At 43.5% G+C, this 13,606-nt stretch overlaps 1 protein-coding gene across 1 annotated transcript; it reads left to right on the top strand.

The window, feature by feature from the left end:
- Positions 1–594: 594 nt before the first annotated feature.
- suv39h1b (SUV39H1 histone lysine methyltransferase b) lies at positions 595–12,401 on the top strand (the record flags this gene model as incomplete). Its single annotated transcript, XM_079273049.1, has 6 exons — positions 595–613; positions 1,382–1,527; positions 4,511–5,170; positions 6,883–7,029; positions 7,354–7,483; positions 11,118–12,401. 6 exons carry the CDS (start codon positions 595–597, stop codon positions 11,249–11,251), a joined length of 1,236 nt encoding a protein of 411 aa, XP_079129175.1. The 3' UTR covers positions 11,252–12,401.
- Between the last annotated feature and the right edge of the window lie 1,205 nt (positions 12,402–13,606).

Here is a 13,606-nt window from a genome sequence, read left to right as displayed (position 1 = left end):
TGAGTTTGACACCCCTGATCTAGACTAATAGAAAAGGGGACGTAACAGGGTCTATACACTTTTGTGTGGACTACTGCAAGGTGAATGACATGTCACGCTTGGATGCCTACCCAATGCCCCGGGTCGGCGAGCTCCTGCACCGGCTTTGTTTTCCAACATAAATCAGCGTTTTAGACTGAAACCGAAGTTTTACCTGAACAGGTATTATGGCATTTAAAGGGAGACTTGTTGTTCAACCGGATGGAGGATTTTAACGTCGCATTAGGCAATTTTCTAGTTCTGACTTGTCCTCTGTTGTGAGGAAGGAGAACTGTGCTGTGTATGTAGCCCGCCCACGCCTGCCCCATGTTTCCGCTTATCAACAAACAACCGCAGGCAGAACGTCGTAACTTCGGAGGTTCGTAATGTGTTGGTGAATTCAACTAGCGTTAGCTCCGTAAGAAATCTCTTTCGGCCGACCCTCCTGACTACATCTGAACCAATGAGAGGGCTGATATTTGATGCTCCTCCAATCAGCAACCGCTACAGGTTACTCTGCAGCAGGATCCTCCCCACCAATGTAGTTTATCCTATTTTGGCGGCTGTGTGGAAAACATGGCGGAAAATTTGAAAGGTAACTCATGAGGACTACATATGATTTTATATTCCATTATACGTTTGTTTACTTTTGTTATTTGGTAATGTATGAGCGTAAACCTTTTGAAGACCCCACATATGCACGCTCTTTTGCCTTGGACTTCACGTAACATGAACGAGAGCGGTGGAATTGTACAATAGGTGACTCCAAGAAGCCAAGTTATTGTCCGAAGTCCATGCTGTTTAATTAACGCAGCCTCTTTAGTGGGGACATTCTACGCTTGTGAATTCAGATCAACTTTGAATAAGCTTGGAAATAATAACGTTACTTAATAACGGAATTAGTTAGTTTGGCGCTTACATTTTAGGGACAGGCAGGGTGGTTTGCGGTCTAAACTGTTAAGTTCCACGCGCCATGCAGCGCCACGTACATGTTTGAATGGTATTAATGTGTAATGGGCAAACATTTGGTGTTGCCGTGAGGTGTACTGTATGTGTGGGACGATTCTATTCCTGACGACTGGCATCGGCTGCGACTCGGTATCATCCTCTAACGTTACTGCCGTGCTTGGCGGTAAAACGCGGAGTTATCATATTGAAAATGAGATTTTATTGAGATATAACGCTCTTTATTGTGTTATATGCAGGCCGAATTAACCATGCTTCCAGAAAATGTAAATAGGCATGTGAGATCGCTTTGCAGCTCCAGCAATGAGCAGTGACATCTTAGATCGACTGACTTGTAAGTGGGGTTTGGTGTAGCCGCAGTGCACTGTACTACCGGTAGTTAAAGTTGCTGTGTCAGATTGCAGCGTGCCGTGGAAGATGTCCTGGGATGAGCTGGAAGCGTGGTGTCGCAGAGAGAGGCTCTACTGTCAGCAGCTCGGAGTGAAGAGAGCCAACGTCAACGAGTTTGATGTGGAATTCCTCTGCGACTACAAGAGGACGAAGGTAATAACACGTGACTGTTTACTACCCATCAGCAGCTCATCTATGGTACATGGCCTGCGGTAAGACATATGCATTACGTAACCTGTACACTTATCTTCTGGACACTGTCTGAAGTCTCCAGGCCACAAGTATTCCTTTCTTTAAAGTTGTTGTACAGTTGAATCAGCTCAAGATAATAACATAAATGTAGCCACCGGTTATTACACTTTTCCCTGTGTTATTATTACAGCAATAACCACTGTATAATTCACCCTGTATAGTACACCCTCACAATCAACCGTAATTGGCCAATGCAAACTGAAAGTGTTACCTTCATTTTCACAGTGGATGCATGTGTGCAGGAGGTAAAGATGTGTGTGTGTCAGCACAGTCATGCGTTCACTGAGCAAAAACACACACTGTGAAATATGCACAGTATTAACAGATTCTGTTCTATTTGATTGACGTGGTTGATACAGATGTGAATCAAGTGATTGAATATCAGAATCCTAGCTGACGGAGGGACCACCTGCAGCTCAGGCCATTAACATTTGAGTTGCCCTGTGCTTGGTGCCTTTCACAAATACTACTAAACACAACAAATATTATCGACACTACTTACATTACAGTCATTTTAGCAGACGCACAGCTACGGGAGACATTTTGGGGGTTAAGTGTCTCGCTTAAGGACACATCGACATGCGACTAGCAGAGCCAGGGATCGAACCGCCGATCCTCTGATTGAAGGACGGCCCTGCTCTCCACTTAGTTACGGTCGCCCTACATGAAAGTGAACATAAAAAGATGCCTTGTGAATCACCCGTTGCATTATAAAACATTTAACCTCGGTTTGAGTGGTCTGCATTGAAACGTGGAGCGCAAGACAACATAGTCATTTAAGTCCACCATGACGGCACAATTGTAATACTTTCCCACAATCATTTTTTTTTCTTTAACAACAAACTGATTTTTGAACCTGTTGCAAAACCAGAATATGTACTTTTAAATATTGTGTGTCTCTGACATAATACTTGTTCATAATAACAGGGTTAATATAGTGTGAGACAATATAAATGAGTCTATGGTAAATGGACTTGCATTTGTGTATTGCCTTTCTATTCTTCCCATCATTCAAAGCGCTGTACACACACATTCATACACTGATGACCGATGCATGCAGAGTGCAGCCTGCCCATCAGAATCTAAAGGAAATGCTCATTCACGCACTCACTCAGCGATGACACTGCCTTCAGGAGCAACTTGTGGTTCAGTGTCTTGCCCAAGGACACTTCAGCATGCAGACTGGAGGAGCCGGAATCACGACCCTTCAGGTGTCCCCCATGGGACCATATTTAGTCATTGGCGAAAGACAAATATTGTTTGATTCTGATCGTATTGTTTGCGAATTACACTTGTTATTATTGTCATAGATTTGTTGTGGGATCGTTTAGTTTTGTATGAGACCGATCAGTGAACTACATCTCTGGTCTCGCACAATGTATGTCACCAACATGGCCGTTACCGTGGCTTGCTAGCTAGTTAGCTAACTTAACTATATCCATGCACTAATGAACATTAGGGATCTCACCTAATGTGTTTCATCCAGCGACTCTTTTTATCTCCCTGGAAGCAAAAGATCGAGCAAGACTCGTGTGTGTACATACTGGTATGAAACACACAGGCAGTGTAGCCAGAGACGTCACTTCACTTACGCAGCTCTTTTCTGTGTGGTCTCTGTTATTGTGTATTTTCACAGTCTTATACTTCAACAGTTTTGATGTGCAAAGATTGTCTTTGAAATTGACAAACCTATCAAATCATATGTTTAATTAACGGCACAATCCAAACTAGATCAAACCGTTTTTGTCACTCCCCACTAACTACCAGGCATACCTTTTCCAAATGAAGCACCTTTCCGGTAGTCCACTGGACAGAGCCTCTCTATTGTGAAGTTAGAAAGTTACAAAACAGCATTCTGAGTAACTTCTCTTCCCCTCTCTCTGTTGCTCTCTCTCTCTCTCTCTCTCTCTCTCTCTCTCTCTCTCTCTCTCTCTCCAGTCCGCTTGTCTCTGTCTCAGACCTCAGTCCTGATAATGGTGCTACACTTCAGCTGGTTGATTAACTCATATATTTGTCGGCCAGTGTGGATTAGCTCTCTTAACGTAGTCAGGTGATTGTGGGTAGTAAGATCCCCTGACCCATGCATCACTATGCAGTTTTTGGTTCCAGCTGCATTATTCTGAAACATTTGACAGTGAACCAGGAAGCTGTTCCTAGTTCAGTCTGCTTCCAGTTTGTTTTACCAAAGACTGCTGATTTCTTCTCTTTGTATTCACCCGTTGCTCAGAGGATCTTTGTCTCTTTCTGCCTTTCAATTGTCGGTCTAGTTGAACCATTGTACAGTGTTTTGTTCTCCGTTCTATTGAACAACATGCCATCTGTTAGTAAAGCTAGCTAAACGCATGAAAGACCATTCAAGCAGACATCTGACTGGAACCAATCAAGCTTTGTAGAAGGAGATCACAAAGTGGCATTCAAATGTGAACACTTTTCAGTGTGGTGTCACACAGTGCAGATCAGAAAGTGCTTTATCTGGAGCTTTTTCAGGAAGAAAATGAACTGGCCTACATGTTTACAACTGTCAGCAGCCACAGAGAGATAAGTGCATTGAGGTGTAAGGCCACACCATATACACCTTTGAAATTGGTCCGCCTTCACCCTCACAGAGGGCTGACAGGCAGATGAAGACTAGCTGGAGAGAACTGAATTAACAATGCACTCGAGAGGCCTGGGATGGAACTCATTAGATAGTGAATACCAAAGGTTTTGTCTGATAGGAATAGTTTGAATCATTGTCGTCATATCTTAAGCATGGCATGCTGGTTTAGGGCTGTGAGTTGTCAGACCACTAACAACTGTTGTCTGTGCAGATATAAAGAATGATGCATACATAGAATTGAGAACGAATACAATCTTTGCCCTTAATTGAAGTGGTGTGTTTCAGGAGGAGGAGTTCTACCTGGTAAAGTGGAAGGGCTTCCCAGAGTCTGATAACACCTGGGAACCCAAGAGGAACCTCAAATGCCCCAAACTGATGAAGCAGTTCCACTTTGACCTGGATCAGGAGCTGAGGCGCCACAAGAGACGCTGCACCCCTAAAAAACTGGATCAGGAAGTTGCCTCATTCCTCGTCCAAAAAGCCAAAGTTCGTAAGCATCTGCAGCGCTGGGAGGCCCATTTGAACCAGACACGCAACCACCCAGGACGCATTTATGTCATGAATGAAGTGGACCTTGAGGGCCCCCCAAAAAACTTCACATACATCAACAACTACAAAGTAGGCCAGGGCATCGTGTTGGATGAGATGGCTGTGGGCTGTGAGTGTAAGAACTGTTTGGAGGAGCCCATAAATGGCTGCTGCCCTGGGGCCTCCCTGCACCGCATGGCCTACAATGACAGGGGGCAGGTCCGGGTCCGGCCGGGACAGCCCATATACGAGTGTAACTCGCGATGCAGCTGTAGCCCCGACTGTCCTAACAGAGTGGTGCAGAAGGGCATCCAGTTCGACCTGTGCATCTTTAAAACGGAGAACGGCCGGGGATGGGGTGTCCGCACACTGCAGCACATCAAGAAGAACACGTTCATCATGGAGTACGTGGGAGAGGTAGGACCTGAACAGAAACAGGTTTCAGTCATTCTGTTCTGTCATCTTTCACTGTTTGACTCAATACAGCTTACTCATCTAAAGATCACAGGATGACATTTATGACACAGTGTCATGTTAAAGTAGTAGTAGTGTGACCAAGCCAGTCCTCCTTTATAGATGGATGGCTATTGGCTATATACTGTACTGTAGCCCTTCTTTTGTTTACTTCTGGTATGTCATGATTTCCCATCATGCTTCATTATCATCAGTGAGACATGTGCAGAGTGCACAAAATAAACAGAAGCCAACAATTACAGATATTGATATTACAGAACTGATGGAGCTGCTTGATCACTTTGAACAGGTGAACCTCACATCGCTCACATGTGAACTCCAGTATTTTGTTCATGCTGGGGTGAAGAGAGGCTGTCCAAAGGGAGAGGACATCTCGAATAACATCTTTTAGTGCATAACATATTATCTTCATGTTTATTATGAATCAATTTAAAGCTTGATGATACAATACACTTTGTAATTAGCATCATCAACCAAGTACTTGACGACATAAAACATTATGGCTTGGGGTGTGACAAGAGAAGGTAGGACACAAAATGAAAAAGTAGTAAGAATGAACAGAGTTACAGTGAATGGTTAAACCTACTGCTGGAAAATCCAAACAGTACATGGACGCTTTGCTATGGAGCTGCTGGTTGGTCTCCCTCACTCATGCTATTCGATCAGGAGGAGGAATTAACAATCACATGCAAACACACAGCTACTACTATTGCACTGCTAGCCAACTTCAAGATGAGTCATCAAAAACCTTTTAGTTTTACAGGGAAGAGATTTTAAAAGAGGCATTTTCATATCAAAATACTTGTATTTCAGTCTTATTTATATAACTGTTGACTGACAAGATGAGTGCCTTGCATGCAGTGGTGCTGTGGTCATTTATTGCCAGCTGCAGTTATGCAAAGTATGAAGTTAGCTGCAAGTTATATGTGTGAACGTAGCAGTGCAGTGTGTGTATATTTTATTTGTCAACGGATAAATGCTACAACTCCTCAAGACCAGAGACTGACGTAGTCACTGTCAAGTCACCCATTGGTGTCTGGACTGCCGTTTTAAAGCCTTGAATTCATCATTTTGACCGTCTCCATCTTATTGATGTGCAGCCAGAAGAGACAGGAGAGAGTGGAGCTGAGTTCACCCAACCCTGACCCAAAACGCTTCCAATGGTCTATGACCAAGTGAAATAACTTGTGAAAAGGTTCCAGTTCTTCGACGAAAACACGGACAACTCTCGTGTCTTAAGTGCCACCTGCAGATTAAAGTGAAGGGGGTTAGCCCAAAGGTAGCGGCAATTGTGGCTCAGGCTCACTTAAGGCGGACTGACCTTTTAAGGTGGACCAGCTGTTCTCCTTTAACAACAACAAGCCGCTCCTCTTAATTTGCTCAGCGTTTAAATATGTCTTTGGCTGGTGCTGCTGCTCTCCTTCATTTTCTAGTCATTCAGTGTCCATGTTTGGCCAGTGCTGATGTTACTTTAGTTCTACTTCTCTATATGGATGCTTCTGAACATTTTTATTTTTTTTTAACTGATTTTTTTTTGTGGCTGAGCCAGTAAATATCTGGAGTGAGTATCTAAGCCTTTTTTTAATCAACTGTTGCTTTTGTGTTGTATCCTAAACTGACTGGTGCTGGTCCATGTCCTGCTTCGTCTGCTTCAGATCATCACAACCGATGAAGCAGAGAGGAGGGGTCATGTGTACGACCGCCAGGGCTCCACATACCTGTTTGACCTGGACTATGTGGAGGACGTGTACACGGTGGACGCAGCTCACCAAGGCAACATCTCCCACTTTGTGAACCACAGCGTGAGTGTCTTCAGACTGAGCACAGAACCTACTGTCAACTGTACTGCAGGCAGCCCACACTCAGGTTCAGGTCTCTGTACCTGTGTGTGTCTCAGAGCTTTAGAACAAGGCCTGTCATCATCCTTTTCTATGAGACACAGTCAATAATGAATAATTAAGATAATAGAAGTCAAGTCAATGTCAACCTTGTTGACCGTGTAACTTTCAGTGTGTGTGCATAGCTCCTCCTCTCCTCAGCACACACGTTATGAATACGCAGTTTCTTATGTTCATTAGCATAGCATAATTTTAAAGCTCCTGACACATGTGGTGTTGTTTTTGCAGTGTAACCCCAATCTGCAGGTATTTAATGTGTTCATCGACAACATTGATGAGAGACTCCCAAGAATTGCTTTATTTTCAACACGGGCTATCCGGGCAGGAGAGGAGCTCACCTTTGACTACAAGATGCAAAGTAGGTGTCATTGATTGAGCAGGTTTAACATTGGCATTAAAGGTACAATATGCAGCATTGTAGGGCTGGGCGGTATACCGATTTCAATTTCCCGTACAATATATTATTCGCCGCTAAGAGTGCTACAGACGGAGCTAGTTGTCTTACCTGTATTGAGTGGGAACCCTAGTCATGGTTTACTTTATAACTTTATAACAGCAGTTATTATAACAACAACTAACGCTCTTTAACAGGGCAAAACACCACGACTCAACAGTTTGTGACAGATAATTTGTAGCACTATTAATTGTACATTTATCAAATTTCTCCGCCGAACTGCATGCTGGGTAAAGCTTGCTAACAACAGTCTGCTAACCGCTGGGAGCTAACAGCTCTGTCGCGGCAGTAACGTTACATTAAAGAACAGAAAAGAGCGATGCAGGATGAATACAGACTGAACAACAAAAGGTATTTAGGTCAGACACATATGCAACGCTGATTACCGTAATATGTGTGGTATTTGTTATAAATGTACGTTGGTACATAGACTAGGGTGACCAGACGTCCAGATTTTCAATGCCCTGCCCGGCGTCCGGTGCAGCATCAAGCCGGACGCGTATTTTTTGGAGTTCCACTGGGGCTAAAGAGCCGCGCGATGGAATATTTTGCTGGAATGCAGTCTAACAAATGATTGGTTAAAAGCATTGTCAAATAAATATCTGATAGGCTTAGGTTAGGTTCTAGCCCTATATCATTGGTTAAAAACGTAAACAAGGCGCCGTGTGCTGGCTACGTCATATCTACGCACTGAGGCCGACTGACAGCCAGTGGTGGCTGGTGGAACATGTTCTAGGTAGGGCCATCCTATCAATTTCAGCAAACATCCCAGTATGATTTAATGCAAAAAAATGTAAGTATCAAACACGCATTATTACTTGGCAGTTAAATATTTAACATGTATTCCAACACGAAAAAAAGCAGTAAATAACACTTACCGTATATAATATAGTATAATATAACATGTGTATTTATTGAGATGCACTTATGGACCTTGTTATAGGAGGTAAAGATCAGGAGAAGTAAACATGAAGTGTAATTATGAATGTTAAATTAAGCTATGATGAGTTTTCACTGTTAATTTAACATCTCTATTACATGTGGATGCCTCCATGACCAAGTTAAGCAGATGAGACTGAGGACAACTATGTAGAAGAAAAGATGTTCACTTTGTCTAATATGTAGCTTGACAGAGTTCTCATGTGTGTCCTGGTGTTCTCATGTTTCCTTACCTCCTCATCCCTCACTCCCTAACTGTCGGTGCTGAATCTGTCCCCGTTGTTTAAAAAAGCTAAATAAATTATTAGCAAGTTCAAGTACAGATATTCTGCATCCCTCTTTCTACCACTTGATACTGACGATGTACAAATTAGTCTGATGAAAAAAAAGACACTGCACACAAGTCCCCAATAGACTGAATCACTTTAGAAATTCTTTACTTTTTGAGCCGTTAAATGTCAACCAAATTTGTTTGGTTTTCTTTATGCTTTTAAAACATTCATTTATCTGTTTATTATTTATTTGACCTGTGATTTAATTTGTACATTTTAAGTCCACAAATGTTATGCTTTGTGGCACTCAGCACAGTGGTCAGTTTTTGAACACCACAATTGAATAAATACAAATACTGTGAACAAACACTTTTTGACTCTTTAAGACTATTTTTTCCTATTCTGTTACACATACATCATGTAGCAATCACACAAAGTTGTATTGTAGAGGGAAGCACGCCAGAGTCCTATGCAATTATTCACAGCTTCACTAAATACCGCAGAGTGTCCTCCTTTTTGGTGTTATGGATATGGTCACCCTAACATAGAGGGTGATAAGAAGCTGGGGGCTTCTTCTTCTTTAAATTCCATTGGGGGCTCGCTACTTGTATAGGTGCATACCGCCACCTACTGTACCGGAGTGTGCATTTTCAGGTTAACTTTTTCTTCACTATTCTAATATTAATAATATATATATATATATATAACTAAATAACTAAAGAAATAAACTTAAACAACACCTACTAACAACTAAATTCTTTCCATGGAGGGCTTAGGACCCAGGGGAATGTAGGTGAAGAAAACAGGAAGCGACGGAACGGAAGACACGCCACACAAACAGCTGTTCACTGCTCGCTGGCCGGCAGTTTCTTTTCGGAGTTAATGCTTTAACGCGGGGGAAAAAATACCGTGATATACCGTGAAACCGCCAGAGTCTTACAAAATACCGTGATATGCATTTTTGGCCATACCGCCCAGCCCGACAGCATTGTATAGAAAACAGTCCTCGGGATCATTCCTTCTGACCCACTAGAAGTGTGTATCTATGTTTAGCTGTTTGTGGGGTCAGAACCTTTGGGCACAGCGGGGGCGTAACCCTCAGCCAACAACCCGCTGAGTCGTCAAACACCTCTGAGTCTTGACACCGAGTCGCCCTTTAGCGTCGGTTCGATACAAAGCAGCGGTGTTTGACGACCAGAGGGTTGTTACATGGCTGGGTGTTTCAGTGCTTCAGTGTCTCCGCTGCTCTTCATCTCTAGTCACAGTCTAGTCCTGTGTAATCAGCAGTCACTCACATACAGTAATGATATGTGAGTCATCTAACAAGCAGCTGAATAGAGCCCATCTGATCCTCAGGATCAGTATCTGGACCGGTCAGGGCATATTCTATAGATCTGTATTTGCTCAAAGAAAGCTACAATATGATCCTTCCTCCACTGAACAGCCTGATGGTGCTGCTAGTACAGACTGTGCTGGGAGAAGTATTCCCATCCTGTACTGCAGGAATACTAAGGGGATGAAAAGCAAAGTAACTGAAGCTGTCAGACAAATGTAGTGGAGTAAAGAGATGTAGAAGTAGAAATCTGATTCAAATGGAAATACTCACATCTGTAGTGCAGTACAAAATGTGTGTACATGTAGTTGTAGTTACGTTCCAACAATGGAAGAAGTGACACTGGTATTACAAGTTCATGTCAGAACATGCAGTTCCCTACAGGCCAACATGCAGTTATTTTACTTCTTTCATTCGACACAATGGTACAAGTTACAATATTAGCAGGTTTAAAGAGCAACTACATGGACTTGTTTGAGTGTTTAGGTAAGTTATGTGTATGTCATCTAGACAAATATGGTGCACCACACTCCTAAATTAAAGGGCACCATCACACTCCCAGCCATCTGATCTCTACACAGATTCTGCATTCATGCTAAGGGCCAAGATTTTGGTTTGTGTTTGTAGTCGGAGCGGTCTGACCAGTCACGTTCGAGCCGTCTTTGGCTGAATGCAGGTAAACATTCCGTGTGGAGAGAAGAAGAGGCCACCGGCTATCGTCTGTCTTGTAAACTGGAAACAATGCGGTCACCTCTTAACTCTAACTCCAGTCTCTCTTCTCAAGATGAATGGGACTGTAAACAATGAGCAGCACATGAAACAGGAAGTCTTGGCCTGGATATCAGCTGACTCCACCATAACAAACAGAGGCTTCTCCGTCATCAGGGCCACAGCTGGTGGCTTCTCATGCTAGTTGTCTATATACTGTGAAGGGGTCGTGTTCAAGCAAAGTCAAGTTGCTGGCTTTTCAACTGAGCCTTCTGTTTGTTTTCAGTTGATCCAGTGGACACAGAAAGCACTAAAATGGACTCCAGCTTCAGTGTAGCAGGGCTCCCCAGCTCTCCCAAGAAGAGGATTCGAGTGGAGTGTCGGTGTGGATCGGACTCGTGTCGGAAATACCTGTTCTGACAAAGGACTGCTGGGAACGCATCACTCTCATCTGTGTCCAGATGGACACAACTGCACAGATTTGTATATGAATTTGTAATTACCTTTTTGTTTATGAAAGCTGAAATTCACCATTAACCTTTTAGATGTGAACTTGACAAACCCTCCCTCGATGAAAAGCACAGTCCTTGGACAGAATGGAGGGCCTCTTGTTCCCAGTGAGCTGGGGCTGCATCAGTGGATTATTGGAATGCCTGATCCACTGATTTTAAACAAATAGCTCAGTGAGCATGTATATTAGCTCTAGAAATGCCCAAGTCTTTTCATCACTGTTAAATGATGATTCCAGGTTATTACAGTTTTATTCTACCAGTGAAAACGTTATTCTCTCAGTGTAGTCGCTGAGATCTGGGAACACAACCACATCATCAGAGCAACACAAGCAGGTCTGAGTCAAACAGAGAAAACATCCTTCACAGTTTACAGACACCCACTTCCTGCTTCAGCTTTGACCTACTGTACTTACTGTAGTGTGCTGTGCAATGAGGAATTAGTAGCAAGTCCAGTCCAGCCTCTAGAGAAAGACGTTTAACTAATCAGGATCAGTGTGATCTTCTGACGGCTCGTCTTCACCTCCTGGGATTCTCTTTGTGCTCACAGATCTCCGTTATTAACTCGGTGAGTGCAAAGTCATAACTAGACATGATGGACAAAAGTATCAAAATGAGATCCAAGTTGAAACAGTCTGGAATGATGTTTTTAAACTACTGCATAGTTTTAATGGTCCAATTCACCCTGTGCTGATGTCTTGAACGGTTCACACCTGAGTTCCAGAACGTCAACACTGAGCTCAGAGGACATTTAATCAGTAATTCTCAGCTGCTCGCAAATTAATCCTTTGTGTTTTGTGACTGCAGTCTACTTAAATGATCAAACATGGGTCACAACAGGTACCACACGCTACTGAGACACTGGGTCCGGATAAAGGGCCAGTGCTGGGTTTGCTCATACAGATTGAACAGGCTGTTCTTGTACCATACACCATGTATATCCCCAATCGCTCCCATGACGACTGATATAAGAGGGTCAGTGTCTTAGAACTCAGCAGGTAAATCTATCTGCATGGCCACCAGGGAAGAGTCCAAACATGTCTTAGTGATTGTGGTGAAGAGATGGGATCACAATGATGTTTTTGATCTGTACAGTATCTATTCTGTGGTCAGTAGGTGAGTCTCTTACAGTGTTTACATTTAAACGCTGTAGTTGTTAGAACTTCAGTGCATGACTTATTTTATAGGTGGGGAAGAAAAATAATGTAAATAAATGGATCGAATACAACTGATGCTTTCATGTTTTGATTGTTGGATTTTTACTCTTTATTTTAATGATTTCATTTATTTATTTTCACAAGTGTTGGACATGGAGAGAGACCAGAGACTAAGTGCTGGACATGGAGAGAGACCAGAGACTAAGTGTTGGACATGGAGAGAGACCAGGGACTAAGTGCTGGACATGGAGAGAGACCAGTGGCTTAGTGTTGGACATGGGGAGAGACCAGTGACTCAGTGTTGGACATGGAGAGAGACCAGTGACTTAGTGTTGGACATGGAGAGAGACCAGAGACTAAGTGCTGGACATAGAGAGAGACCAGAGACTAAGTGTTGGACATGGAGAGAGACCAGAGACTAAGTGTTGGACATGGAGAGAGACCAGAGACTAAGTGCTGGACATAGAGAGAGACCAGAGACTAAGTGTTGGACATGGAGAGAGACCAGGGACTAAGTATTGGACATGGAGAGAGACCAGTGACTCAGTGTTGGACATGGAGAGAGACCAGTGGCTTAGTGTTGGACATGGGGAGAGACCAGTGACTCAGTGCTGGACATGGAGAGAGACCAGTGGCTTAGTGTTGGACATGGAGAGAGACCAGTGACTCAGTGTTGGACATGGAGAGAGACCAGTGACTCAGTGCTGGACATGGCGAGAGACCAGTGACTTAGTGTTGGACATGGAGAGAGACCAGTGACTCAGTGCTGGACATGGAGAGAGACCAGTGACTTAGTGTTGGACATGGAGAGAGACCAGTGACTCAGTGCTGGACATGGAGAGAGACCAGTGACTCAGTGTTGGACATGGAGAGAGACCAGTGACTCAGTGCTGGACATGGAGAGAGACCAGTGACTCAGTGCTGGACATGGAGAGAGACCAGTGACTCAGTGTTGGACATGGAGAGAGACCAGTGACTCAGTGTTGGACATGGAGAGAGACCAGAGACTAAGTGCTCGACATGGAGAGAGACCAGAGACTAAGTGCTGGACATGGAGAGAGACCAGAGACTAAGTGCTGGACATGTAGAGAGACCAGTGACTAAGTGCT

Source organism: Melanostigma gelatinosum (assembly GCF_949748355.1).
Source record: "Melanostigma gelatinosum genome assembly, chromosome: 8".
Lineage (NCBI taxonomy): Eukaryota > Metazoa > Chordata > Actinopteri > Perciformes > Zoarcidae > Melanostigma > Melanostigma gelatinosum.
The sequence above is the reverse complement of the archived record's forward strand: the minus strand, read 5'-3'. Positions and strand labels throughout refer to the sequence as shown.